The following is a 25123-nucleotide window of genomic DNA, read 5'->3' on the forward strand; positions in this document are numbered from 1 at the left end:
TTAGCATTCTTTTACTTATTTACTTATTTTTATTAAAAAAAAAATTTTTTTTAACGTTCATTTATTACTGAAAGACAGAGTCAGAGTGTGAGCAGGGGAGGGGCAGAAGGAGAGGGAGACGCAGAATCCGAAGCAGGCTCCAGGCTCTGAGCTGTCAGCACAGAGCCCGACGCGGGGCTCGAAGTCACAAACCATGAGATCGTGACCTGAGCTGAAGTCGGACACCTGACCGACTGAGCCACCCAGGCGCCCCTGTTTATTTTTATTTTAAAAATTATTTTATTTGGGAGCGAGAGTGTGTGAGCAGGAAAGCGTGGCAGAGGGAGAATGAGAGAATCTTAAGTGGGTTCCATGCCCGGCCCAAAGCAAGCCTCAGTCTCACAACCCTGGGATCATGACCTGAGCTGAAATGAAGAGTTGGATACTCAACGGAATGGGCCACCCAGGTGCCCGTGGCTTTCGTGAAGAAATACGTGAGGCGCTAATAAGAGCTTAGAACGTCAAGATATGGTAGGTAAGGAAAGGGCAGACAGAGGAGCCTTGAGTTGTAAGGCATTCGCCGATTCCACTCGGGGTGCCTGAAAAGCCTAGTAGAGTATTTGACACACTGGTAAGATTGGAGAGGAAATATTTGGAAATCCCTACACAATTTATGTGTAGCTGCGTTTGCAACTAATTAGAATAGAAAAAAATTACAGCAGCTGGAAATTCCATGTGTGCTTGGAATTCCTGAACAAGAGGACAAGAGAGAGTGGAGCAGAGCTGCACTTGAAGCGATAAGAGCTGCGAAGTTTGCAAAATGCGCTGAAGAAATAGAGCCACGGATTGAAGAAGCACTAAGGACCCTGAGCAGAAGAAACATACGGAAAACTGCAGCTAGTGAACGTGGCCAGAAAACTTGTGTTTGGTTTAATTAATTAATTAACTTAGTTTATTTTTTGAGGGAGAGAGAGAGCGCAAGCAGGGGAAGGGCGGAGAGAGAGGGAGAGAGACAGAATTCCAAGCAGGCTCTGCACTGTCTGTGCAGAACCCCGTGGGGCTCGAAGTCACGAACCATGTGATCATGACCTGAACTGAAACCAAGGGTCGTTCGCTTAACCAGCTGAGCCACCCAGGTGCCCTTTCATCACAATAAACCTTTTAAAGCCAAAGAGAAATCTTAAGGTAACCAAAAGGAAAAATAAGCAGTAAGGCTGATGATTAGCTTCTCAGTAGAACAGTGGGAGTCGATAGACCAAAAAAAAAATGCTCTTTATTATTTTTTATTATTATTATTTTTTTATCTTAGGTAGAGAACACACCAGTGGCAGTGGGGGGAGAGAGGGAATCCCAGGCAGGCTCCGTGCTCAGTGCTGGAGCCTGATGCAGGGCTCGATCCCGTGACCCTGGGATCATGACCTGAGCTGAAACCAAGAGTTGGATGCTCAACCGACTGAGCTATTCTGGTGACCCCAAAGAAGTGCTCTTTTTTTTTTTTTTTTTTTTTTAATGTTTATTCATTTTTGAGAGAGCGTGAGCAGGGGGGGTGCAGAGAGAGAGGGAGACACAGTGTGAAGCAGGCTCTGGGCTCTGAGCTGTCAGCACAGAGCCCAACGTGGGGCTCAAACACACAAACCGCAGGATCACGACCTGAGCCGAAATCAGATGCTTAACCGACTGAGCCATCCAGGTGCCTCGAGAAGTGATCTTTCTGAAGTGCTGTTGGGGTGCCAAGCTGGCTCTGTTGGTAGAGTGTGCAACTTGGTCTCGGGGTCGTGCATTCAAGCCCCACGTTGGGTGGAGAGCTTTAATGAAATAAAGACATAAAAATAATCTTATATTTGGGTTTATTTAAAATTAATAAAGTGGTAATTGACAGTGACTATCCATCAAGTGTTCTCAACCCATCAAATCTGTCACTGAAGCTCTCTAAACACAGTTTCAGAAGTCTCCCAGCAGTGGAACAGGGGATTTCTAAATAGTCTTCTTTAGGCTGAGAGGGAAATGTGATCCTAGGCTTGGAGATGCAAGGATGAATGAAGAGTTTAAAAAAAAAAAAAGTGCGGACAAATGGAAAAAAGCACCAACTATATACAACAGGTATATGGGTTTAAGGGTTTATGGGTTTAAAAATCTAGAAACAATTGGGGCGCCTGGGTGGCTCAGTCGGTTGGGCGTCCAACTTGAGCTCAGGTCATGATCTCAAAGTTCGTAGGTTCGAGCCCCGCATTGGGCTCTCTGCTGACAGCTCAGAGCCTGGAGACTGCCTCGGATTCTGTCTCTCTCTCTCTGCCCTTCCCCCGCTTGTGCGCGCACTCTCGCGCGCGCGCTCGCTCTCTCTCTCTCTCTCTCAAAAATGAATAAACATTTAAAAAAAATTAAAAAATATAGAGACAGCCGAACTAGCAAATAATAGTAATAGGGCTTGTATGTCAGCAGGAGGTACCTGTAGTATTCTGACATCTTTGCGTCGAGAAGTGAAAAATACAAGTTTACATAAGACTTAATAAGATGAAGGTGGATTTAGTAATCTCTAAAATAGCAAAAGAAATGTAAGAGGGTGTATAACAAGCAATAGGGGGGAAATATGGAATAATAGTAATAAAAAAAGGGCAAGAAAGGAGGGCAAAAGAAAGTCGGGAAGTGCTGGAATGTTACCAGGCTGTCAGCAGACAGCAGTGTGTTCACGAGCACTTCACGTACAAGTGCATTAGGTGGTTCCAGTGAGAGACAGACTTCAGACATAACTAAGAAACAAAACCCCGCCTGCGCTATGAGGCTAAGGGGAGGCTGGAAGTAAAGGATGGGAAACTCTTATAAACATTAACTGTAAGAATGCTGATACAGTATGCTAATATTAGATAATAGGCTGTAAGGAAATTACTATTTTTAGAGGTAAACAGGGGCAATTTGTAATGATAAAAAACAGAAGATTGAGTTCTAAATTTAGTAACATGGAGTCAAAATACATAAAGCAAAAATAGAATTCATGGGGAAAAGTAGATCTCCATAATCATAGTGGGAGATTAAAACATCTCTGTCTCTCTCAGTAATTGAATGAAGAGTCTATACTCTTAAGAAACATAGAGGCGCCTGGGTGGCTCAGTTGGTTGAGTGTCCAACTTTGGCTCAGGTCATGATCTTGAGGTTGATGAGCTTGAGCCCCACCTCAGGCTCTGTGCTGACAGCCTGGAGCCTGCTTTGGATTCTGTGTCTCCCTCTCTCTCTGTCCCTCCCCTGCTCGTACTATGTTTCTCTCTCTCTCTCTCTCTCAAAAACAAATAAACATTTAAAAAATTATAAAAAAAGAAACACAGCTTTGAACAACATAAATAATGACTTGGATGCCACATCGAAACATTGTGTATAATATCAGCATCATTTCTTTACAACTGTAAGTGGGGTGTTTATTGTATAACTACTGTCCGCATTCTGACCCTTTAAGCAAGTTGTCAGCAAATTTGAAAATACTGAAATCATCCTAAGTATATATTCTCTGACAGTAGTGAAATTAAGCCTGAAATTATTAACAGCTAGAATTAATAGCAGAGTAATCCTCACATTAAGCAATATTCTTTTATTTCTTTTATTTTATTTAAAAATTTTTTTTAATGTTTATTTTTGAGAGAGAGAGAGACAGAGCATGAGTGGGGGAGGGGCAGAGAGAGAGAGGGAGACACAGAATCTGAAGCAGGATCCAGGCTCTGAGCTGTCAGCCGAGAGCCTGATGTGGGGCTCGAACCCACAAACCGTGAGATCATGACCTGAGCCAAAGTCAGATGTTTACCCGACTCACCCACCCAGGTGCCCCAAGCAATATACTTTTAAATAACCCATGTGTCAAAGGAGAAACCACAATAAGAATTTGGGAATACTTAACTAATTATTAATGAAAATATTAGGTTCTTATCTATCATGGAATGTAGAATTCGATAGCCAGCCACCAAGATGGTGCTTGGTGATTTTTGCCTCCCTGGACTCATGCCCCTCGATAAGTCCCCATGTTGAATAGCGTGGACATGTCTTTTTTCTTTTTTTTAAGTTTATTTATTTTGAGAGAGACTGGAAGAGTGTGAGCAGGGGAGGGGCAGAGAGAGAAGGGGAGAGAGAGACTCCCAAGCAGGCTCTGCACTCAGCACAGAGCCTGACATGAGGCTCGAGCTCACAACCATGAGATCATGACCTGAGCTGAAATCAAGAGTTGGATGCTTAACCGACTGAGCCACCCAGGCGCCCTGGGTTGACCTTACTCTCTTGACTCACTTATCTTGAGGGAGGTCAGCTGTCGTTTGGATAGGATACTCACAACCTTAAGGACAGGTCTTCATGGCAAACACCTGAAGTCTCCTGCCAGAGGCAAGGGAGTCTGCCCTTTCGGAAGCTGGTCGGACATCTCCTGCAGCCTCGTGAGACCCTGAGCTGGAACCACCTAGCTAAGCTTCTCTGAATTCTTGACCCTTAAGAGACTGGGAGATAATATATATTGATTTTGGTAGCTACGTTTTGGGGTAATTTGTTACATGGCATTGGATTACTAATACACAGCTGAAGCTGTGCAGAAAGGGAAATTTATAACTCTCAATGCATATATTTTAAAAAGGTGAAATTCAGTGATCCACTGTATTTCTCAGGAAGTTAGAAAAATAACAGGAAACCATAGAGGATGAGTTAGGGAGATAAGTACAAAAATCAAGGATAGAAAACATAAGCATAACAGGATCAGCAAAGCCAAAAGTTCTTTGAAAGACTGAAAATGTTGGTATAAGATTGAGGAAGGAAGAAAAAAAACATCACAAGTAACCATTATCAGCTTTAAGGGGGCATCTCTATAGACTCTTCAGAAATTAAAAAGAGGATATCTTAAATGACCATATGAGAAATTTGAAAATAAAGATGCAACAGGTAAATACTCAGGAAAACACTTATGAAGACTGGCACAGAGAAGAAGAAAATCTGAATAGACCTGTAACTATAAATGCATTGACTCTACAGTGAAATTTCCTTATTTTCCTGTTAGTATTTCTGTTAAAAAAAAAGTTTAACCTGAATCTCATGAGGAAGTAATCAAATTCAAATTAAGAAACAGTCTGTGAAGTAAATCCATATCCTTCAAACATTTAGTTTCAACAAAGGCTAAGTCAATAAGTAAATAAAGTTACAAGGAAACTAAGAAAATAGTACAAGTATAAATGTGATATGTGAGCCTTGATTTGGATCCTGGCTCTAGGAGTCAAGAAAATCTATAAAGCAGATTTGAGAAATGAGGAGAAATTTCAGTATGAATTCTATATTACATAACAGTATTATATTGATAGTAAATTTCTTGAGTGTTGACACATTTGTTGCATTTAAGGATTAGAGATTCAATATTCTTAGGAGACTCATGCTGAGGATCTTGGGCTGTAGTGTCATGATTCAGGTTCACATGGTTCACGTCTATCCACTTACAACAAGAGACAAGTATGGCACCATATTACATGTATGCTATACCAAGAGAATCCACTGAAAATGCTTTGACAGGTTACAATTTGTCTTACAAAATGATAGCTCTGGGACCAGATAGTGGTAATGGCTGCACTGCATGTGAAAGTAGTAAGTGCTGCTGAGTTACACATTTTAAAATGGCTCAAATGGTGAGTTTTATGTTGTGCAAATTCCCTCTTTCCATAAATCTGTCTAAAATGCACATGTAATAAACACACAGGAAAGATTTGCATTTTTGGCAGTGTTTTAATAAGGGTCACTAGCTACCTTTGACGAATGCATTCTTTAAAAGTAACATAGGGGCGCCTGGGTGGCTCAGTCGGTTAAGCGTCCGACTTCGGCTCAGGTCATGAATTAGCGGTTTGTGAGCTCGAGTCCCGTGTCGGGCTCTGTGCTGACAGCTCAGAGCCGGGGGGGCCTGCTTCAGATTCTGTGTCTCCCTCTCTCTCTGCCCCTCCCCACCCCCCCCCCCCACTCACTCACTCACTCTCTCTCCTTCAAAAATAAACATTAAAAAAAAAATAAAAAAAAAATAAAAGGAACACAGAGGCCCAGCATACATTAAACTTTGCTACCAGACAAGTTGTAGAAGCTGTGTTCCAGGCATATGTTATATACTGAATACTCAGAATTTGTAGATTTGGGGGCTCCTCGGTGGCTCAGTTGGTTAAGTGTCAGATTCTTGATTTTTGGCTTGGGTCATGATCTCGTGGTTCGTGAGTTCGAGCCCTGCCTTGGGCTCTGCGATGACAGTGCAGAGCCTGCTTGGGATTCTCTCTCTCTCTGCCTTTCTCTCTGCCCTTCCCCCTGCTCGCTCGCTCTCTCTCTCTCTCTCTCTCTCAAAATAAATAATAGACTTTATTAAAAAAAAATGTGTAGATTTCAGGAAACCGATTTTGACTTTGGAAGTAGCTACGCGAGATTGTAGTACAGAGTCATAAAGCTGCCAGGGACTTTGAGAAATCATACTTCTTATGTTTCCTTTATGCATAAGGATTTTCCTTGGAAAAATGAGACTCTTACTTTCAATATCCAGAGGTACATATTATGGTCATTGATGAGTAGCTTTGAGGATGATTAATGAAACATGGCTGTCAGTATATTGTATTTGAGGAATGTTGCTCTTACAAAAGGGAAAGCTTGAAAGGTTAAAAATATGCCTGTCGGGCATTAAAAAAAATCTCGTAAAAAGAAAACTCCAAAGCTGAGAGGACTCGCTGGTGAATTCTGTTAAAACTTACAGAATTGTTGAGAGCTTAGTAAACCGGATAAATACAGAACCTATGTCCTAAAACCAAAACTTGGCTATAAACCATCAATAACTAATTAGCAAATATAACAGAAGAACATAAATCACAATAGCAACAAAAGCCTTCATACACATAGGAGTAAACTTTACCAGGAAATTAGAAAACTCTTCATGAAGAGAGGTCTTAAAAAATTACGACAGCCTTGGCATTGGGTGGCGAGGGAATAGTCTGTTTTAGTGAAAATGTCTAGTATAGTATACTCCTGAATCAGAAGATTCAGTGCTGTAAAGATGTCATATCTCTCCAGATCATGGTATAAGGTTAGTGTGTTTATATTTGAGATCCCAGTTGCTTTGTTTTAATGGAATTTAGCGTGCCATCAAGTTCATTTAGGAGAGAAGATAAGCGCAAATAGCCCCCGCCTCCAACCTAACCCAAACAAACCTGGCAACTTTTGCCATGCTAGGTATTTAAAAATATTTTTGAAGTGTTACAGAGAGGACGGTATTGTGTCAAGCTAGGGACAGAGTTGTCAGTGAGATGAACTAGACAGCAACACCACTTGTGTACCTAAGACTTTGATTTAGTTAGAACATAGGAGACTTCAGGTGCAGTTACTTTTCTGTAGACATTCGGGTTTGGAATTCTTAAAATACCCTATGCAAAGTTACAAATTTTACTGTGACGTTTTAATTTTAATTATAAGAATATTCAGCTGTTAATATACCTTTAGTTATTACTTTTATATTTATTTATTTACTTACTTATTTTTAAAGTTTATTTATTTTTGACAGAGAGAGAGGCAGAGAATGAGCAGGGGAGAAGTAGAGAGAGATGGAGACACAGACTCCGAAGCAGGCTCCAGGCTCTGAGTTGTCAGCACAGAGCCTGACGCGGGGCTCGAACTCACAGACCGCGAGATCATGACCTGAGCTGAAGTCGGGTGTTCGACCAACTGAGCCACCCAGGCGCCCCTAGTTATTACTTTTAATGAGATATTCCCCAAAACTCAGTTTTAGTCTGCCTTCTGGAACATACCTGCTTAGATGTAAATGATCACTTTCAACATTTTAAAAAACCCTTCCTTTTCTATACTTGAAGAGAAGGAACTTGGAAAAAGCTTCTTTGAAGAAGTCTTAGATTCAAATCCTACCTCCCTTATAAAGTGTATAATCTTGGGAAAAATCATAAAACATAATAAACCGTATCTCTCTGGGATGTTATAATGATGAATAATTATGTGAATAACCTAGAAAAATTGCTTCTCAACTCTTCTTTCCTGTTAATGTCTGTACTTTGTTTGCTAAGCTCCTTTGTGTTGAATGCCTGGTGAGTCAGCAGGTGTGTTTCCTTCTGCATGGCTCTCCTCCCTGACCCTGGGGGGAAGGAAGGGACTACTTCCTTGCAGTGAAGGTTCTTGGATTTAACTGGGTTGATTCTTGGTGGTTTGTCTTATCTGTTTCCTTTCAGTAAATACTGTACACTGTTGTCTGATAAATTTTTGCATTTTATTTGAGAACAGCATTTACCTCTTGCTCTTACTGGGTCCAGATTCTCTACCATTTAACCCATTTCCCCACCACTTCCACAAATGAACACAGTAGTCCTATAGATATTTCCGTTGCTGTCATATACCATAGTCCCTCTCACTTTTGTACTTTGGTTCATATTCTTTTGCCTGGTGTGTTTTTCTTGTTTTCTTCGTACCTTCCTTTCCATCTTTTAAGCCTTATTGGATGTCTCTGGTCCAAATTGATCTTACGTTATCTAGCTTGTTTGTGTAGCACAGTTGAATGCCCAGTTCTGAAGTTAACAGTATAATTGTTGTGTTTCCTTAGAATACTTTCATAGTTTTGTTTTTTAAATATTTGGATAATTGATCCACTTGGCATTTATCCTGGTCTATAGTCTGAAGAATAGCTTCCAGATTGCTCTACGATTGGTAAATCATTTATGCTTTGATCCATCGTTTCCCCAACTGTTTTGAGACAACCCTTTATCTTAACTCTTCTATTAAGGGCCATTTTGGAGTTGATAATTTCTTTTTCCATTGGTCATTCTGACCCTGTACCTACCATGCCCCATAGTTTTAATTATTGAGGCTTTGTGATAAGCTTTCATATTGGTAGGACCAACTCTTCACGCTCTTCACTTTCTCTTTGCAAAAGTTTTTCTCTTTATTCTTGTTTGTTAGTTTTGACAGTAATCTTTTATTGAGATTGCATGACATTTACAAATGAGAGATAGACCTTATTTTTGTAGGTTATGATTTTTCACTCTACTGTCACCTGTATTTTGCAATGGTTATGTTTTACTTAAATTTGTGAGTTGAAATTAACTTTGAAAAACCATTAAACTATGACTTTAGTAGGCACTTAGGAAACTGAATTGTATGTGTTGTTCTTTTTCAGTTTAGCCCAATGGCCAAAGGCTCCCAAAGATACATGGTCTCTACTGGTGCTGATGGGACAGTTTGTTTCTGGCAGTGGGATTTAGAATCCCTGAAATTCAGGTAGGTGGCTCTAATAGTGTAATAAGTTTTCTTTTCAACTTTTTTTTTTAACGTTTATTCATTTTTGAGAGAGAGAGTGCACGTGTGTGCGCAAGTGCGGGGGAGAGAAACACACACACACACACACACACACACACACACACACACACACACACACTCCGAAGCAGGCTCCGAGCCATCAGCACAGAGCCTGATGCGGGGCTCGAACCCACGAATTGTGAGATCAGGACCTGAGCTGAAGTCGGACGCTCAACAGACTGAGCCACCCAGGCGCCCCAAGTTTTCTTTTTCTAATGTTACAGTTTAGTCTAATGAGATGAAGTCTGATTATAAAGTGAAGTTGTGTATTGTGGTTGCCTTTTTACTTTTTACTATTTACAGCATTAGTGCCTTATTGACTGTTTACTGTTTGCAATGTACTGTTTGGATGGTTGGATAGATAAAAGAATCAAGTTCTTCTATCTTAGAGGGCACATTCTATGGGGGAAAAAAGTGAGATCATATGCGAAACATCTTGAAAAATGTTAGAAGTATATAATTGGACGTGTAGTCAGAAATTTAGGCAGGATTACTTAAGAGTCAGAAGACCTGGGTTGTAGATCTGTGCTGTCCAGGACAGTACCCGCCAGCCGCATATGACTGGTGAGCACTTCATGTGTGTCTGGTGCAATCGAGGAGCTGAATTATTAATTTCAGTTTAAAACCTGATACTTGATTCAGGTATTATAAAACCTTTAAGCATATTTCAGACAACTTGAGTATGTGAATTAAGGTTTTATGAAATCTGAATACAGATCCGGTGTCTTTGGTGAAGAGATACAGTATGTGTGCCGTATGTTCTGGAAGATTTCAGAGATGTGATATGAAAAGAATCTAAAGTTCTCATTAATGTTTTTATTAATATCGATGTGATATTTTGGATATATTGGGTTAAATGAAAGAAAACTAATCTTTTTACATTTAACGTGGCTCCGATAAAAATGCAGAGTTACACCTGGGGCTTGCACTGTTTCTGCCGAGTGGCGCTGTCCCCTGGTGGTTGTGTTCCCCGTCCTACAGCCTTGATGGCGGGTTCACTTGCATTCTGGGTTTTAGTCCCCTCAGCTACAAGACCGGGGCTGGTAGGTCTGCTCTTGCTGTGCGGTAGCGTTCTTGTGAACATAGGGATTGAACAGTCTTCCAGAACCCATCCAGCTTAATATTATATGCAGAGATACTTGACATACTGTGAGGTGCTTCATAAATAAGGTCATACTATTTAAATGTGCTAGATTCAAACCAGTATTCTGAACCCTGTTAATGTGTTAAACTAATGAGTTCTAAAACGACATCTTCTTCTTTTCAAGTCCACGTCCCTTGAAGTTCACGGAGAAGCCTAGACCAGGTGTTCAGATGCTTTGTTCTTCTTTTAGTGTTGGTAAGATAACTTTAGTCATTCTTTTTTTCTTAGTTTTATTTTAGCCTTTATTGAATGGCCACAGTATTGCTTAGAGCCTTTCTCAGATGGATAGTAGATGACTTAGGTTTAATCTATGATGTTTATTTAATTAACTTTTTTCTTGTCTTTCACTGTCCCATTCTGCCACTCTCTGATTTTTTTTTTTTTTTTTTTTAACGTTTATTGATTTTTGAGACAGAGAGAGACAGAGCATGAATGGGGGAGGGTCAGAGAGAGGGAGACACAGAATCTGAAACAGGCTCCAGGCTCTGAGCTGTCAGCACAGAGCCCGACGCGGGGCTCGAACTCACGGTCTGTGAGATCGTGACCTGAGCCAAAGTCGGCCGCTTAACCGACTGAGCCACCCAGGCGCCCCTGCCACTCTCTGCTTTTTAATGGCCATCAGAGCCTGTGATAGACGAGCTGGCAGAAGGAGGCTTAAGGCATCCATGTGTCCGTGGTGAGATACACCAAAACTGATTCTCTTTAACAGGCTGCACTGTGTACTTTGATAGTTTGAATTTGTTTTCCACACATCCTGGTTAAATCATTTCCGCATTTTCTTTTCGTACACAGTGAACTTGGGTAGTAGTTTTTCTTTTTAGGCGACGTCAAAGACTTCCCCCAATGAGTCTGGAAACTTGAATGAGTGAACTTGTATTCTGAAGCGAGGTGTGGGTATGTGAGGTTCTTTCGAAAGCAGAGCCCCTTTTGTCAGTCATCTTTAGACTAGTAGCACATAGGGTCATTGCCCAGAGTTTGTAAGGCAGTGGGAGATAGTGAATATTTCCGGGTTGAATTACTTTTTAAATTAAAGTCCCATCTGATTTATGTGTTTTTTGTTTTGTTTTGTTTTGTTTTCAACACCACCAAACAATTCTGTATCTAGCACCAGCTGGGTGTCCTACAGTTCGTTCAGTACCGTTCTGACACTATCTACCTAAAGAATAGTGTGAGATCCCACGGGTGAAGAGCTCAGTCCTACAAGACTCCCCCTGTCCCAGATCATGTTGTCACCTGTGCTCAGACTCATGGGCTAAAGATCGGAGGTTCCCACAACACCCTCCTTGGGTCTGATTATTCTGCTAGAACAGCTCACAGAACCCAAACATTTTACTTACTAGATTTCCAGCTTATTATAACAGGATATAATTCAGGAACAGCCAAATGGAAGAGACACAGAGGATAAAGTGTGTGGGATGGGGCACTCTCTGGGCATGCCACATGTCCCCAAATCTTCACGTGTTCACCAACCTGGAAGCTTTCTGAACTCTTTCCTTTTGGGTTTTTATGGAGGCTCTATTACATAGGTACAGTTGATTAAATCATTTGTGATTGATTCAACTCCCTCTCCCCCCCACTTCTCGGAGGTCAGGGGAGCCCTCTGATCACACGGTTGGTACTTCCGGCAGTCAGCACCCCCATTAACGTGAACTTTGTTAATGTGAGCTCTGGTGTGGTTGAAATGGGTTTGTTACGAATATCAAGATACTTTTATCAGTGCTGTCACTTAGGAAATTCCAAGGGTTTTAGGAGCTCTGTGCCAGAAATAGGGATGAAGACCCAGTATGTATTTTTTATTATAAATTGCAACATCGCTCTGCATTATATTAATTTTAAAGTCTTTATGTAATGAGTTATAAAATGGATCTATTGAGATAAACTTAGTTTTGGAATAAGAGATTTTGCTTAATTTGATACACAGATTTGGTTTGTTTGGATATTTGTTACAAACCCAAGTTTTTTAACCTTGATGTTTTTATTGCAGGTGGTATGTTTTTAGCCACAGGTAGTACTGATCATGTAATCAGAATGTATTTTTTGGGTTTTGAAGCACCTGAAAAAATCGCGGAACTTGAAAGCCACACGGTAAGTGCTCATGTTATAAAATTCTGTGGATTAATTGTTAATATTCCTTTTTAAAAAAAATTTTTTAACGTGCACTTATTTTTGAGACAGAGAGAGAGCATGAACGGGGGAGGGTCAGAGAGAGAGGGAGACACAGAATCTGAAACAGGCTCCAGGTTCTGAGCTGTCAGCACAGAGCCTGACGCGGGGCTTGAACCCACGAACTGCGAGATCGTGACGTGAGCTGAAGTCGGACGCTTAGCCGACTGAGCCACCCAGGCGCCACAATCGTTAATATTCCTGTTGGTACATGGTCAAATATCGCTAACGAAATTGTTCTTGATTTTAATTTTAGATATAGGAGGGATTGCATGTATAAAGGTGAAGGATATTACTGACAAGTATGTGACAGTGCTAATATTTTGTGGTGGTTATTTCAGCTTTAAGTGACAGTTTGGGTGGGGTTAGTTTCAAGGGGACTACTCCTCTTAATCACACTAATTAAATCAGAATGCTCTTTTATTAATGTATAGTAAGATAGATAGCTCTCAGGATTCTAGAATACTGGTCAGTGGTCAGGTTATCTTTTTTTCCTGTAGGAAGTTCTGTGAAGTTATTTGATAAACAGATCCAGATTACTTTAAAGGGAAAAACATTTTGAACCTAAATAATCATCAAAGTGAATAGGACTTGTTTTCAGCTGTTAAAACCTTTATGTTTTGATCACTTTCCACATGTGAATTTTTACACAGATGTAATTCATTGTAAATACAGTTTTAAATTTAGAATGAAGTCTTCTTTTTTTAATAGTCTCGTTAGATTCACGTTAGGTTTTTGCACCTAAATGTAAGATACGTGTTTGAGTGATGAAGCTAAGCAGCACAGATTCTCGTTCTTGTGCTAAACCAGATGTGTTTCTAGCTCTAAAATGGAGGGGTTTTTTTTTTTTGCTTTGTTTACAAATGAGAGGGTTGATCACTTTTCTGTTTGTTTTGTGCCCCCCTCCCCCCCTTTAGGATAAAGTTGATAGCATCCAATTTTGTAACAATGGTGATCGGTGAGTAAGGGTTTTTGTGTTTGTGAGTGGGTTTTTAGGCAAACATACTGTGCTGCATAGTAGTGCAGCTAATACATTGCCTTGCAAATTGCAGGTACTTAGTAGTAATTGTATGAATTGAATGAAATGTGTCTGTGGGGGGGGCGGGGAGGGACACATTAAGTGCAAGTGTTTAGAATTGTAGCTTCTACCAGCTCCTATGACCAAAAGTAGCTTTCCTTAACTCACTATTGGCTAAGTGTTTGATTTGCAGGAAAATTAGATGTAAAGATAATAAAATTCCTGATGTTTGAGTAGTTAAAAAAAATCTCTTCTAATCAACCACTGTGATGTGTCATGTGACCGAATTGTCACTTAAATTATATACTCTCTTATGGTCCCAAGTGTCTTTCAGGTGCCTTTCCTAAACTGCAGTTTTTAATACTTTCTCTTGTTAAAAGATTGACGTATTTTTACATAGTGGCCAACGTGAATTAGCTTGAGTGTAAAGATGCTAAAATGGAGCTTTTGCTCTTACTGATTTTCCCACACACACACCTTTAATTCTTCCTAGTTATTTTTCCTTGTCCAGGCACTTCTTGCACATTGTCTCCTCAAAACTCCCATCTATTTGACAAGCTATTGAATGAGTTTGAGATGTGCATTAACTCCATAGGGCCAGGCAAATTACAGCAAACCAATTTTTCCCATTCAGATAAGCTCTGAATCCCTGTCTTTGAGATAACACCTCTGCATTTACTTGCAGTCAGAATAGCTACATTAAAAGTGTTCTGGCTTGTGATTTTATCTGTAGTTCTTAGTGGCATGTTTGTGAGCATAAGATCTTTTTCTGAATATTTTAAGGTTCTTAAGTGGTAGCAGAGACGGAACAGCACGGATTTGGAGATTCGAGCAGTTGGAATGGAGAAGCATTTTACTGGATATGGCGACCAGAGTCTCAGGGTAAGTGGAAGCAGGTGCATTGTAATTACTTGGTCCTTCTCTCCCTGGTGGTTGACTGCTGTGTTCAGGGGATTGGAGCCACTTCCTGTTAGCAAGAGCAGTGATCTAAATGAATGGCTACTTCCTGCATATCTGATAGATACATAAGATATGTAAATCTCATTTTTCCCAAAGAATTGATCCTTACATTTATGTTTCTAGTACACTGCCTGCTGTAGGGTAGCCATGTCAAAGGTTTTATCAGTTTTTCTGAGACATGTTTCACATTTAGTCCTTTGGAAATCCTCATGTCTGCTTTATTTTTAGGAATTGTAGGGGAAATTAACTCATTCTCTGCTGTGTCTCAAACAGTTCTAATTTGGTTTCAAAATAAATGAGATATTAACATTTTTGTGAAATGATCTGTGGTAGGGAATGGAAGCAAGATGTACTGGAAATCTGATAATCCTTGTTCACAAACAAATCACACCATTACCATGATTGAAAAATGATCCGTCTGGATACTCAAAAGCACCTTAGTGTGGGAGTGAATACTGTTAGTCCTTGATTGGTTGAAATAGTGAAGGTTATTTCACTATTAAGAGGATAATTTGAAATCACACTCACCTATGAAAAATTATTAAGCAAAATACGAACATCGGTGTAAAAACTTCAATACAGAAAGTTTTACTGAGACAGAAAACTGCTCAGTTTTCTTGTTGCCTTGGAGAGCACTTTGCCTGAAATCCCCCCCATGGTGGGAATTGTCTTTTCTCATTTAAAGTTTTACCTCTTTCCAGTCTTGAAAAACAGAGTTTTCTGTATGTAAGAATTAATGGGTATATTCGTTTTAGTGTTCTAATCTTGGGTGATCAACTTGGTGAAGGACAAAATGTCTGTTGGTTCAAAGCTATTAACAGGTGAATGCCTTTTAGTTTAAAGTGAAGCATGGATGGGGAGCCTGGGTGGCTCGGTTGAGCGTCCCATTCTTGGTTTCTGCTCAGGTCCTGATCTCATGGTTCATGGGATCAAGCTTGGCATCAGGCTCTGTGCTGACAGCGCAGAGCCTGCTTGGGATTCTCTCTTTTCCTCTCTCTCTGCCTCTCCCCCCCCCCCCCCCCTTAAAATAAATAAATAAACTTAAAAAATAAAGTGAAGCATGGAGTCTTTGCCTTTACTCCATTTTGCCTCTTATGTTACACTTTTCCCTAACCAATCTAGTTAGGATTATTCTCTTGTCTGTGTTCCATTGTGCTTATATAGACAGATACTATGGGATACTTCTTCCATATTCTTATGGTGGTTTTCTTTAATTACAATGTATGTTTGTGGCACAAGAACAGACACTCAGATCATTGGAACAGAATAGAGAACCCAGAAATGGACCCACAAAGGTATGGCCAACTAAGCTTTGACAAAGTAGGAAACGATATCCAATGGAATAAAGACAGCCTCTTCAGCAAGTGGTGCTGGGAAAACTGGATAACAACATGCAGAACAGTGAACCTGGACCACTTTCTTACACCAGACACAAAAAGAAACTCAAAATGGATGAAAGGCCCAACTGTAAGACAGGAAGCCATCAGAATCCTTGAGGAGAAAGCAGGTAAAAACCTCTTTGACCTCGGCTGCAGCAACTTCTTACTCGTCTCCAGAGGCAAGGGAAACAAAAGCAAAAATGCACTACTGGGATCATCAAAGTAAAAAGCTTCTGCACAGCAAAGGAAACAGTCAGCAAAACTAAAAGGCAACCGACAGAATGGGAGAAGATATTTGCAAGTGCCATATAAGATAAAGGGCTAGTATCTAAAATTTATAAAGAACTTCTCCAACTCAACACCCAAAAGACAAATAATCCAGTGAAGAAATGGGCAGACGACACGAATAGACACTTCTCCAAAGAAGACGACATCCAGATGGCCATCCGACACATGAAAAAATGGTCAGCATCACTCATCAGGGAAATACAAATCAAAACCACAATGAGATACCACTTTATACCTGTCAGAATGGCTAACATGAACAACTCAGGCACAACAGATGTTGGCGAGGATGGGGAGAAAGAGGATCTCTTTTGCACTGCTGGTGGGAATGCAAGCTGGTGCAGCCACTCTGGGAAACAGTATGGAGGTTCCTCAAAAAGCTAAAAAAAGAACTACCCTACGACCCAGCAATTGCACTACTAGGCATTTATCCAAGCGATACAGGTGTGCTGTTTCGAAGGGACACATGCACCCCCATGTTTAGAGCAGCACTATTGACAGTAGCCGAAGTATGGAAAGAGCCCAAATGTCCATCGATGGATGAATGGATAAAGAAGATGTGGTGTATATATACAATGGTGTATTACTTGGCAATCAAAAAGGATGAAACCTTGCCATTTGCAACTACGTGGATGGAACTGGAGGGTATTCTGCTAAGTGAAATTAGAGAAAGATAAACATCATATGACTTCACTCATGAGGACTTTAAGAGACAAAACAGATGAGCACAAGGGAACGGAAGCAAAAATAATATAAAAACAGAGGGGTACAAAACATAAGAGACTCTTAAATATGGAGAACAAACTGAGGGTTGCTGGAGGGGTTGTGGGAGGGGCGGTGGGCTAAATGGGTAAGGGGAATTAAGGAGTCTACCCTTGAAATCATTGTTGCACTATATGCTAACTAATTTGGATGTAAATGAAAAAAAAAACTAAAAAAAATGTTATGTTTATAATTTCTTGGGATGTATTCTCTGATTTCAAACGCAGCTAGGCCTTACCCTATCTCTGTGTATTACGAGTATATTTTACAGAGAGACTTTGCATGTCATGTTCATAAAGGCTGCAAATCATTGCAGGTGTTTGTGTCCAGGCCTTTCTTGCCAAGAGAGCCTGTAGGAACCGCCTGTAGGGCACTGTAAAAGCATGAGTACAGTTTTATGTACAGTTCAACAGATTGAATATCTGTATGTCAGGCACTTTTCTAGGTGCTGGGGATGTGAAGATGCTTTCCTTCTTTCTGTTTTCCTAAAATGTGTTGTCATCTTCTCTGGAGAGAGAAACAACTTTATTGCTGATAGGGCTTGATGTCAGGGGAAGGGAATAATAGAAAAGGGGGAGAGAGAAAAAGCTTTGCCTTTATGAGCAGTGGTGGTGTCCTAACATCTGCCTTCATTCAGACTCAGCTGTTTCTAAATCATCCCCTCCCTGTCCCATTTTTGCCATAATCTGTTTATAGATAATCTGCTGTGGGTCAGATGTGTATCAGACATATGATGATGTATATACATGAACTAGATTACTTTTTGCTATTTTCGTATTGATTGTACCATTCAAATGAATTTACACATTGTGTGTTTTTTCATAGGGACTTATCTTTGGAAGAGGAAAGGTTTATGAAACCCAAAGTAACAATGATAGCTTGGAATCAGAATGATAGCATTGTTGTCACAGCCGTGAATGATCATGTCCTTAAAGTGTGGAATTCTTACACTGGACAGCTGCTTCATAACTTACTGGTAAATAGTTTTTATACACTATAACAAATCAAGATTTTTTTTGAACTGTAATTTGATTTTTGAAAGTCTAAAATTAATACACAGTATGTTCCATTGATATTATTAAATGAGTAGAAATTTGTGTTTATACTAATATATAAATCACTGTCATTAACACATTTTTAAAAGCCCTTACGTACTACGGCAATACGGGTTTTTAATTTGAAAGTTCAAGCTTGCGAACTCTCCTTAACTATATGATTTTGTTGAATAAAGGGACATGCTGATGAAGTCTTTGTCTTGGAGACGCATCCCTTTGATTCCAGAATTATGTTATCTGCAGGACACGATGGCAGCATATTTATATGGGATATTACAAAAGGCACCAAGATGAAACATTATTTTAATATGGTAAGCGAGGTCTATCTTCACGTATGCTTGCATTGCTTTCACGTGTCTGGATTGTGATGGTTGGCCAGAAACTGATCTGTGTGTTTCGGCAGTTTATATTTCTAGCAGTCAGGATACTTAAAGACTAATAAATATCTGACAGCCATATGTATTTACACTGTGTAACTGGGTCACATGAAGGAAAGATTTTCAAAAGCTATTAATTTAGCTGTCTATATGTGTGAATGTGTTTGAATTTGTTTAAATTGGCAAAGTTACGTTCATTGTATATAACTTTTTCACTAAATTTATTGAATACTTTGTAGTAAAAATAATAGTAAAGTCATCTAGGAAATCACAAACATTGTTGGGTTTTTCCAGCCTGTTTTCTTTTTGCATATGGAATATTCTAAAACCAAATTAGGATCCTATTACATATTTTTTAGAATTTCTCATCTACAACCACAAGATAGTTACCAAAACCAGCAAATTTAACATTGATAAAGTAGCATTATGTAATCCATATTCAAATTTTATCAGTTGTCCTAGTAATGTCTTTTTAGTTATATTTTGCCCCTTGAAACAGTGTTTAAATAGTTCAGGATCATGAATTATATTAAGTGGCTGTATGTTTCTAGGTTTCTTTTTGTTTTTAAACTTTTTTTTTTAATGTTTATTTTTGAGAGACAGAGCATGAGTGGGGGAGGGACAGAGAGAGAGAGGGAGACACAGAATCCAAAGCAGGCTCCAGGCTCTGAGCTGTTAGCACAGAGCCCAGTGCGGGGCTGGAACTCATAAGCTGTGAAATCATGACCTGAGCCAAAGTTGGACGCTCAACTGACTGAGCTACCCAGGTGCCCCTATTTCTAGATTTCTTTATTCTTCAACAATTCTTCTTTTTTTCTATTTCCCACGTTTTAACTTTTTTGATGAGCACAGGCAAGTAATGTTACAGAACATCTATTTTTTTGTCTGATGTTTCTTCATGATTTGATTCTGTTAATACTTCTTTTTGGTGGTGATAATTAAAAAAAGTTTTTTTTTTTTTTTTTTTTTTAACATTTATTCATTTTTGAGAGAGACAGAACACAAGTCGGGGAGGGGCAGAGAGAGGAAGATACAGAATCCAAAGCAGGCTCTAGGCTCTGAGCTGTCAGCACAGAGCCCGATGCGGGGCTCGAACTCATGGACCGAGAGATCATGACCTGAGCCGAAGTCAGACGCTCAACCGACTGAGCCACCCTGGCGCCCCCGAGTGATGGTTTTTAATGGCATTATTCTTTCCATATTTATTAGTTGGCATTCTTGCATAGTTTTGTAGTCTTTTTTCATTTTACATAGAATGTTTTCCAAAATCTTAAATGTATTTAAAGAATTTGCAGTTGTATTTTTGACTCTAACTTCAGCCTTTCTCAGAAAGTTCCATATGTAGTGAACTTAACTGTTGTTGAGTGTTTAAGTGGTTTTTGAATATCTCGGTCCATGGCTGCTTATGTAGATCCGTGATTATTTCCTTAGGGTAAATTCTGAGGGAGTTATTGTGTAAAAGAGTTTCTGTGTTGTTAAGACTATTGACTGATACACATGTGAGATGTTTTATAAAATTGTACAATTCATATTGAGTTTCAGTTCAAATTGTAATTCATTTTGGAGGCAGTCTAGTAGCAGGGTAGATAGATGAGTGGTTCTTAGACCTTTGATTTAAGGCCATCTGAGTCCATGTGTTTTGTGTTTTTTAACCTTAAAATTTTATTTCAGTATGTTTATTTTGGATAATTCTTGACAAACAGTTATATGCATTATTATATTTATTACCATAAAATGCACTTAAAAAACTCAAATAGTATGGTCAAACTGAACATGTGTTACTAAGCATCTCTGAAAATTACATCTCTGTGGGTTTGAATTATTGGAAAAATAAGTCTTTCCAGCAGTTTTTCTGTGGTCTTAAAATTTATAGGTGGCTCTATTTTCTTAATTATTCTTTAAAACTCATTAAGAACATTACTCCCTGAGGGGCACCTGGGTGGCTCAGTCGGTTGCGTGTCTGACTTCGGCTCAGGCCATGATCTCAGTTTGTGAGTTCGAGCCCCACGTCAGGCTCTGTGCTGACAGCTCAGAGCCTGGAGCCTGCTTCAGATTCTGTGTCTCCCTCTCTCTCTGTTCTTCCCCTGCTCACATGCTGTCTCTCTCTCAAAAATAAATAAAGATTTAAAAAAAAAAAACCCAAAAAACATTACTCCCTGCATTTAACTCATCAGAACAGAAAACTACATTAATTCAGGTTTTAAGCAGAATATAAGCTAAACAATTTGTGAGCCAAAGAAGTCTCAAGTGCGCAACAATGATCTTACTTTTGGTGAGACACCCAGACTTTGCTGTGTATACAGAGTTCTTCTTACCTTCACTGCTCAGCTGAGAGCTCCCAATTCTCTGTTAGATTACTTAGGATTGTAAATTACTGACATTACAAGATTTCATGAGATAGATAATAATCTTTAATGTGACATTGAATTGCTGTGCAATTGAATTGCATTGAATTGCAAAACGCAGGTTGCATTTTGTCAGGAATCACTGGAGGATTCTTCCAACTACGGGTAGAAACCCAAGTCTGGCTTACTCTGCTTAGATAGGTTGGCCTGCTCAGGAAAACTTCCTTTTCAGCAGGTACCTTAGCAAAACTTTTGGTGCACTTAGGTCTCCGTGTATGACAGGAGAGTAGCTGCCAACATCTTTGACCTATAAGCCAGGGGTCCCTACCTCTACTTAGACTTGGAGGTTCCAGGCCACGATGGGAAGTGGTGCCAGGGTGTGGGTTGGGCTGTAGAGGTGTCTCCTCGAAGGACTGTGTGGGTGAATCTCTATTCCTGTGTTTTCACAAAAAATTAATAGAAAAGTATTTATATACCATTTGTTCCTTTTTATGTTAGGAGACAACACAAATTTGTATATGTATTATGTGGATACATAATAGGGCAGTGCCCTAAATAGCCCAGGAACTTAATTTTTAAGTTTGTTAATCGGTGCCCATTTGTACGTGGTATAGCAGTTGTAAAGTGCTTCTGATTTTCAAGCAGGTATTTGGGCATGGTGTAAGTTTGTTTTGGCAGTTAGTGGGTGGATGGTTCATCTTCCAACACTGATCAAACCTGGCATAAAGTTTACTTATTAGAAAGTTACAGGCTCAGACAACAACCATGCATGCAATAGCGATATGCTGTCAGTGAAACAACTCCTCTAACTATAAATTGGTATTGCTAACCTAATATAATTACAGTTGAAGAGCAAGAATAAAAATTTATTTTTTTTTAATTTTTATTTTTTTAATTTTTTTTTTTTTTTAACGTTTATTTATTTTTGAGACAGAGAGAGACAGAGCATGAACGGGGGAGGGTCACAGAGAGAGGGAGACACAGAATCTGAAACAGGCTCCAGGCTGTGAGCCCAAGCAAGAATAAAAATTTAAAAGCAGTCTAAGGCTGGGGCACCTGGGTGGCTCGGTCGGTTAAGCGTCCGACTTCGGCTCAGGTCATGATCTCACGGTCCGTGGGTTCGAGCCCCGCGTCGGGCTCTGTGCTGACAGCTCACAGCCTGGAGCCTGTTTCAGATTCTGTGTCTCCCTCTCTCTGTGACCCTCCCCCGTTCATGCTCTGTCTCTCTCTGTCTCAAAAATAAATAAACGTTAAAAAAAAAAAAAAAAAAGGCAGTCTAAGGCAACATTCATGATGTAATTGGAGCATCCTTCCTGAAATTTGTGGTAGTTTGAAATGAAATAGGTTTAGGCATTTATATGTGCACCTTTGTGACTTGGTAGGATTACACTTTTGCATACAGTGGTCAGACATCTTAGGGGAAAGTTTAAACTCCAGAGAAGTACTGATTTTAGTTCATGAATACTGTACTTCATTGATCTTTAATCATTTATCTTGTGGGTTATTAGTAGCCTTTTGCTATGTATTGAAACAGAAGTTTATGAAATTGCTTGTCATTTTCACTTCTATTAAAGCCTTTACTTCGAATTGGCTTATGATCTTTCATTCTGTCATTTTGAGAACTCCTTGGAATACCTTTTGAGATATTTTTCTAGGCTAGTGGAATCAGAAGTGAATTTTATTTTCTGAAAATACATGTGCTTAATGCAAAATTTGTTTTTAAAGATTTTCTTTGAGAAGTGATGTGTTTGTAGCAGGAAATTGGCATGCAAACAGTTGATAAAGCAAAAGCGCTTGTACAGAATTGGTTATAACCTTTTCTCTCTGCTTCCTAGATTGAAGGACAAGGACACGGAGCTGTTTTTGACTGTAAATTTTCACAGGATGGACAGCATTTTGCCTGTACAGATTCTCACGGACACCTTCTGATATTTGGGTTTGGATGCAGCAAGCCATATGAAAAGGTCTTTTATTTTGTATTTTTTGGTAGCATTTTTAACCACTTAAAAAATGTTTTCATTGCAGTGTAGTTAACATACAGTGTCGGCTACATTAGCTTCAGGTACACAGAGTAGTGACTCAGCAGTTCTGTCTGTTCCGTACTCAAGAGAAGTGGACTCTTAATCCCATTCACTTACTTCCCTCATCCCCCGCCCACCTCCCCTCTGGTAATTATCTATTTGTTCTCTATATCGAGAGTCTGTTTTTTGGTGTGTCTTGAAAAGGTCATTCTTAATACTTTCTTATAGTAGTAAAATAAGTAGTTATGATATTTTGAAAATGGGTTAGGTGTATTGATTTGGTTTCCAATTATAAATCGGTTTTTCAGATTATAAATGTTTAATATTTGTATTCTTTAACATATATAAACCCCAAAATGTCAATCTGTAAACTTCTTGTTTCAGATCCCTGATCAGATGTTCTTCCATACCGACTATCGACCACTGATTAGAGATTCTAATAATTATGTCTTAGATGAGCAAACTCAGCAGGCTCCTCACCTTATGCCTCCACCGTTCTTGGTAGATGTCGATGGAAATCCTCATCCAACTAAGTATCAGAGATTAGTGCCGGGCCGAGAAAATTCCGCAGATGAACATTTGGTTCCACAGCTAGGCTATGTGGCAACAAGTAAGTGCAAAGTCTTTTTTTTTTTTTTTTTTTTAATGTAAAAAATAGTATACAGAACACATGTACTTTCAGATTCACAAGTTACTATTTTGTAATATTTTATCATTCTATCTCTAGATACATATAATTGTTTTTAACCATTTGAGACTTAAGTTGTGGACTGCATGTTCATTTATCTCTAAATTGTCAATATGCGTTTTCTGAGAACACAGGTATTCTCGTATGTAACCATAGAGAATTACCAAAAGCAGGATATTTAACACTGATACACAAATCTGTTGTCTGTAATCCAATTCTGTCTGCTATTCTAATATCTCTTAAAGCTTTTACTGTTCTCCCCTGATGTGGATTTCAGTATGGGACTGCGCATTAAATTTGTCATTGATAACGTTCGGGTTGTACAGTTTTTGGCAGAATACAGAATAGAATAAATGATGTTGCAGCCTTCCTGGAGCATCACGTCAGGATGCTTGCTTCTGATTGTGTTTTGTCCAAATGTTGGGGTAATGTTGCCTTCGAAAACTTGGTTAAGGTGGTGCCTGCCGAGTGCACTTTCTCCACTATAAAGAAGAAATGTGTGGGGAGATAGGAGACAAATAATCAGGTCCGTACTAAACTTTGCCCGTAAGTTGTAGGATCCACTGATGGTTTCTGCCTGAATCAGTTGTTGTTATGAAGGTTGCAGAATGGTTGTTTCCTAACTCTGTCGTCATTGCATCTACATTTTTATTAGCCTTCCTTTTATATATTTACGTAGTTCGTTAAGTTTTAATATGGACTTAGGGGTTGTTATATAATGGGTTATAATCCATAACGGCCATTATTTTGTTGTTCATATTAATTTTAGATTTGAGTGTCAGAGTCTCAGGCTGAGTGTTGTTCCCTTTCTGAGTCCCTTGAACACTTCCTTACTTTCTGGCACAAGATGTTTGAGTCCCAGCTTGTACTTTGCCTGTCCTCATCAAGGGCAGAGTTTTTATTTTGTCTTTTTTTTTTTTTTTTTGTATCTGTTCCCAGCAGTGTCTCCATACAGATGTTATTAAGCAAAGAAAAAAATGCTTATGTTTTGTTTGGATGAGGATTGATTTACTAAAAGTTAATCACCAGTTATAGTTAAGGCTAAGACTTAACGTAGATCACTATATGTTTACTGTTTCAAATGTTTATTTTTTGTTAGTTTAATTGAAGTATAGTTTACATACAATAAAATTCACCAATTTCAAGTGTACAAGTCAAGTGAGTTTTGGCAGATGTTAAGCAGTCACGTAACCACCACTACAATCAGGGTCCCCAAAAGTTCTGTTGGACTTATTTAGAGCCTTCTGGTCCTTTGTAATGACTGTTCTATTTTGTCACTTTAATTTTGTCTTTTTAAGGAATTTTATATAAATGGAATTGTGTGATATGAAATCTTTTGTATCTGGCTTCTTTAATTTAGCATGGTGCCTTTTTAAAAATTAAAAAAAAACAATTTTTTTTAATATTTATTTTGAGGGAGAGAGAGACAGAGCATGAGGGGGGAGGGGCAGAGAGAGAGGGAGACACAGAATCCAAAGTAGGCTCCAGGCTCTGAGCTGTCAGCCCAGAGCCCGATGCGGAGCTTGAACTCAGGAACTGTGAGATCATGACCTGAGCTGAAGTTGGACGCTTGCCCGACTGAGCCACCCAGGCACCCCCACCCCGCCATTTTTTTTTTTTTTT

The 25123-nt window shown here is 39.3% G+C and overlaps 1 protein-coding gene across 1 annotated transcript in view; it reads left to right on the forward strand.

Moving 5' to 3' along the window:
- BRWD1 (bromodomain and WD repeat domain containing 1) overlaps positions 1-25123 on the forward strand; it is a 121242-nt gene that overhangs the window by 29947 nt on the left and 66172 nt on the right. Inside the window, exons 9-17 of the mRNA XM_049629236.1 lie at positions 9125-9225; positions 10572-10642; positions 12432-12532; positions 13528-13568; positions 14412-14510; positions 17840-17990; positions 18246-18380; positions 22627-22755; positions 23197-23422. Coding sequence (XP_049485193.1) covers positions 9125-9225; positions 10572-10642; positions 12432-12532; positions 13528-13568; positions 14412-14510; positions 17840-17990; positions 18246-18380; positions 22627-22755; positions 23197-23422 — 1054 coding nt within the window. The remainder of the gene's footprint in view (positions 1-9124; positions 9226-10571; positions 10643-12431; positions 12533-13527; positions 13569-14411; positions 14511-17839; positions 17991-18245; positions 18381-22626; positions 22756-23196; positions 23423-25123) is intronic.

This window comes from Panthera uncia, chromosome C2 (genome assembly GCF_023721935.1).
Source record: "Panthera uncia isolate 11264 chromosome C2, Puncia_PCG_1.0, whole genome shotgun sequence".
Lineage (NCBI taxonomy): Eukaryota > Metazoa > Chordata > Mammalia > Carnivora > Felidae > Panthera > Panthera uncia.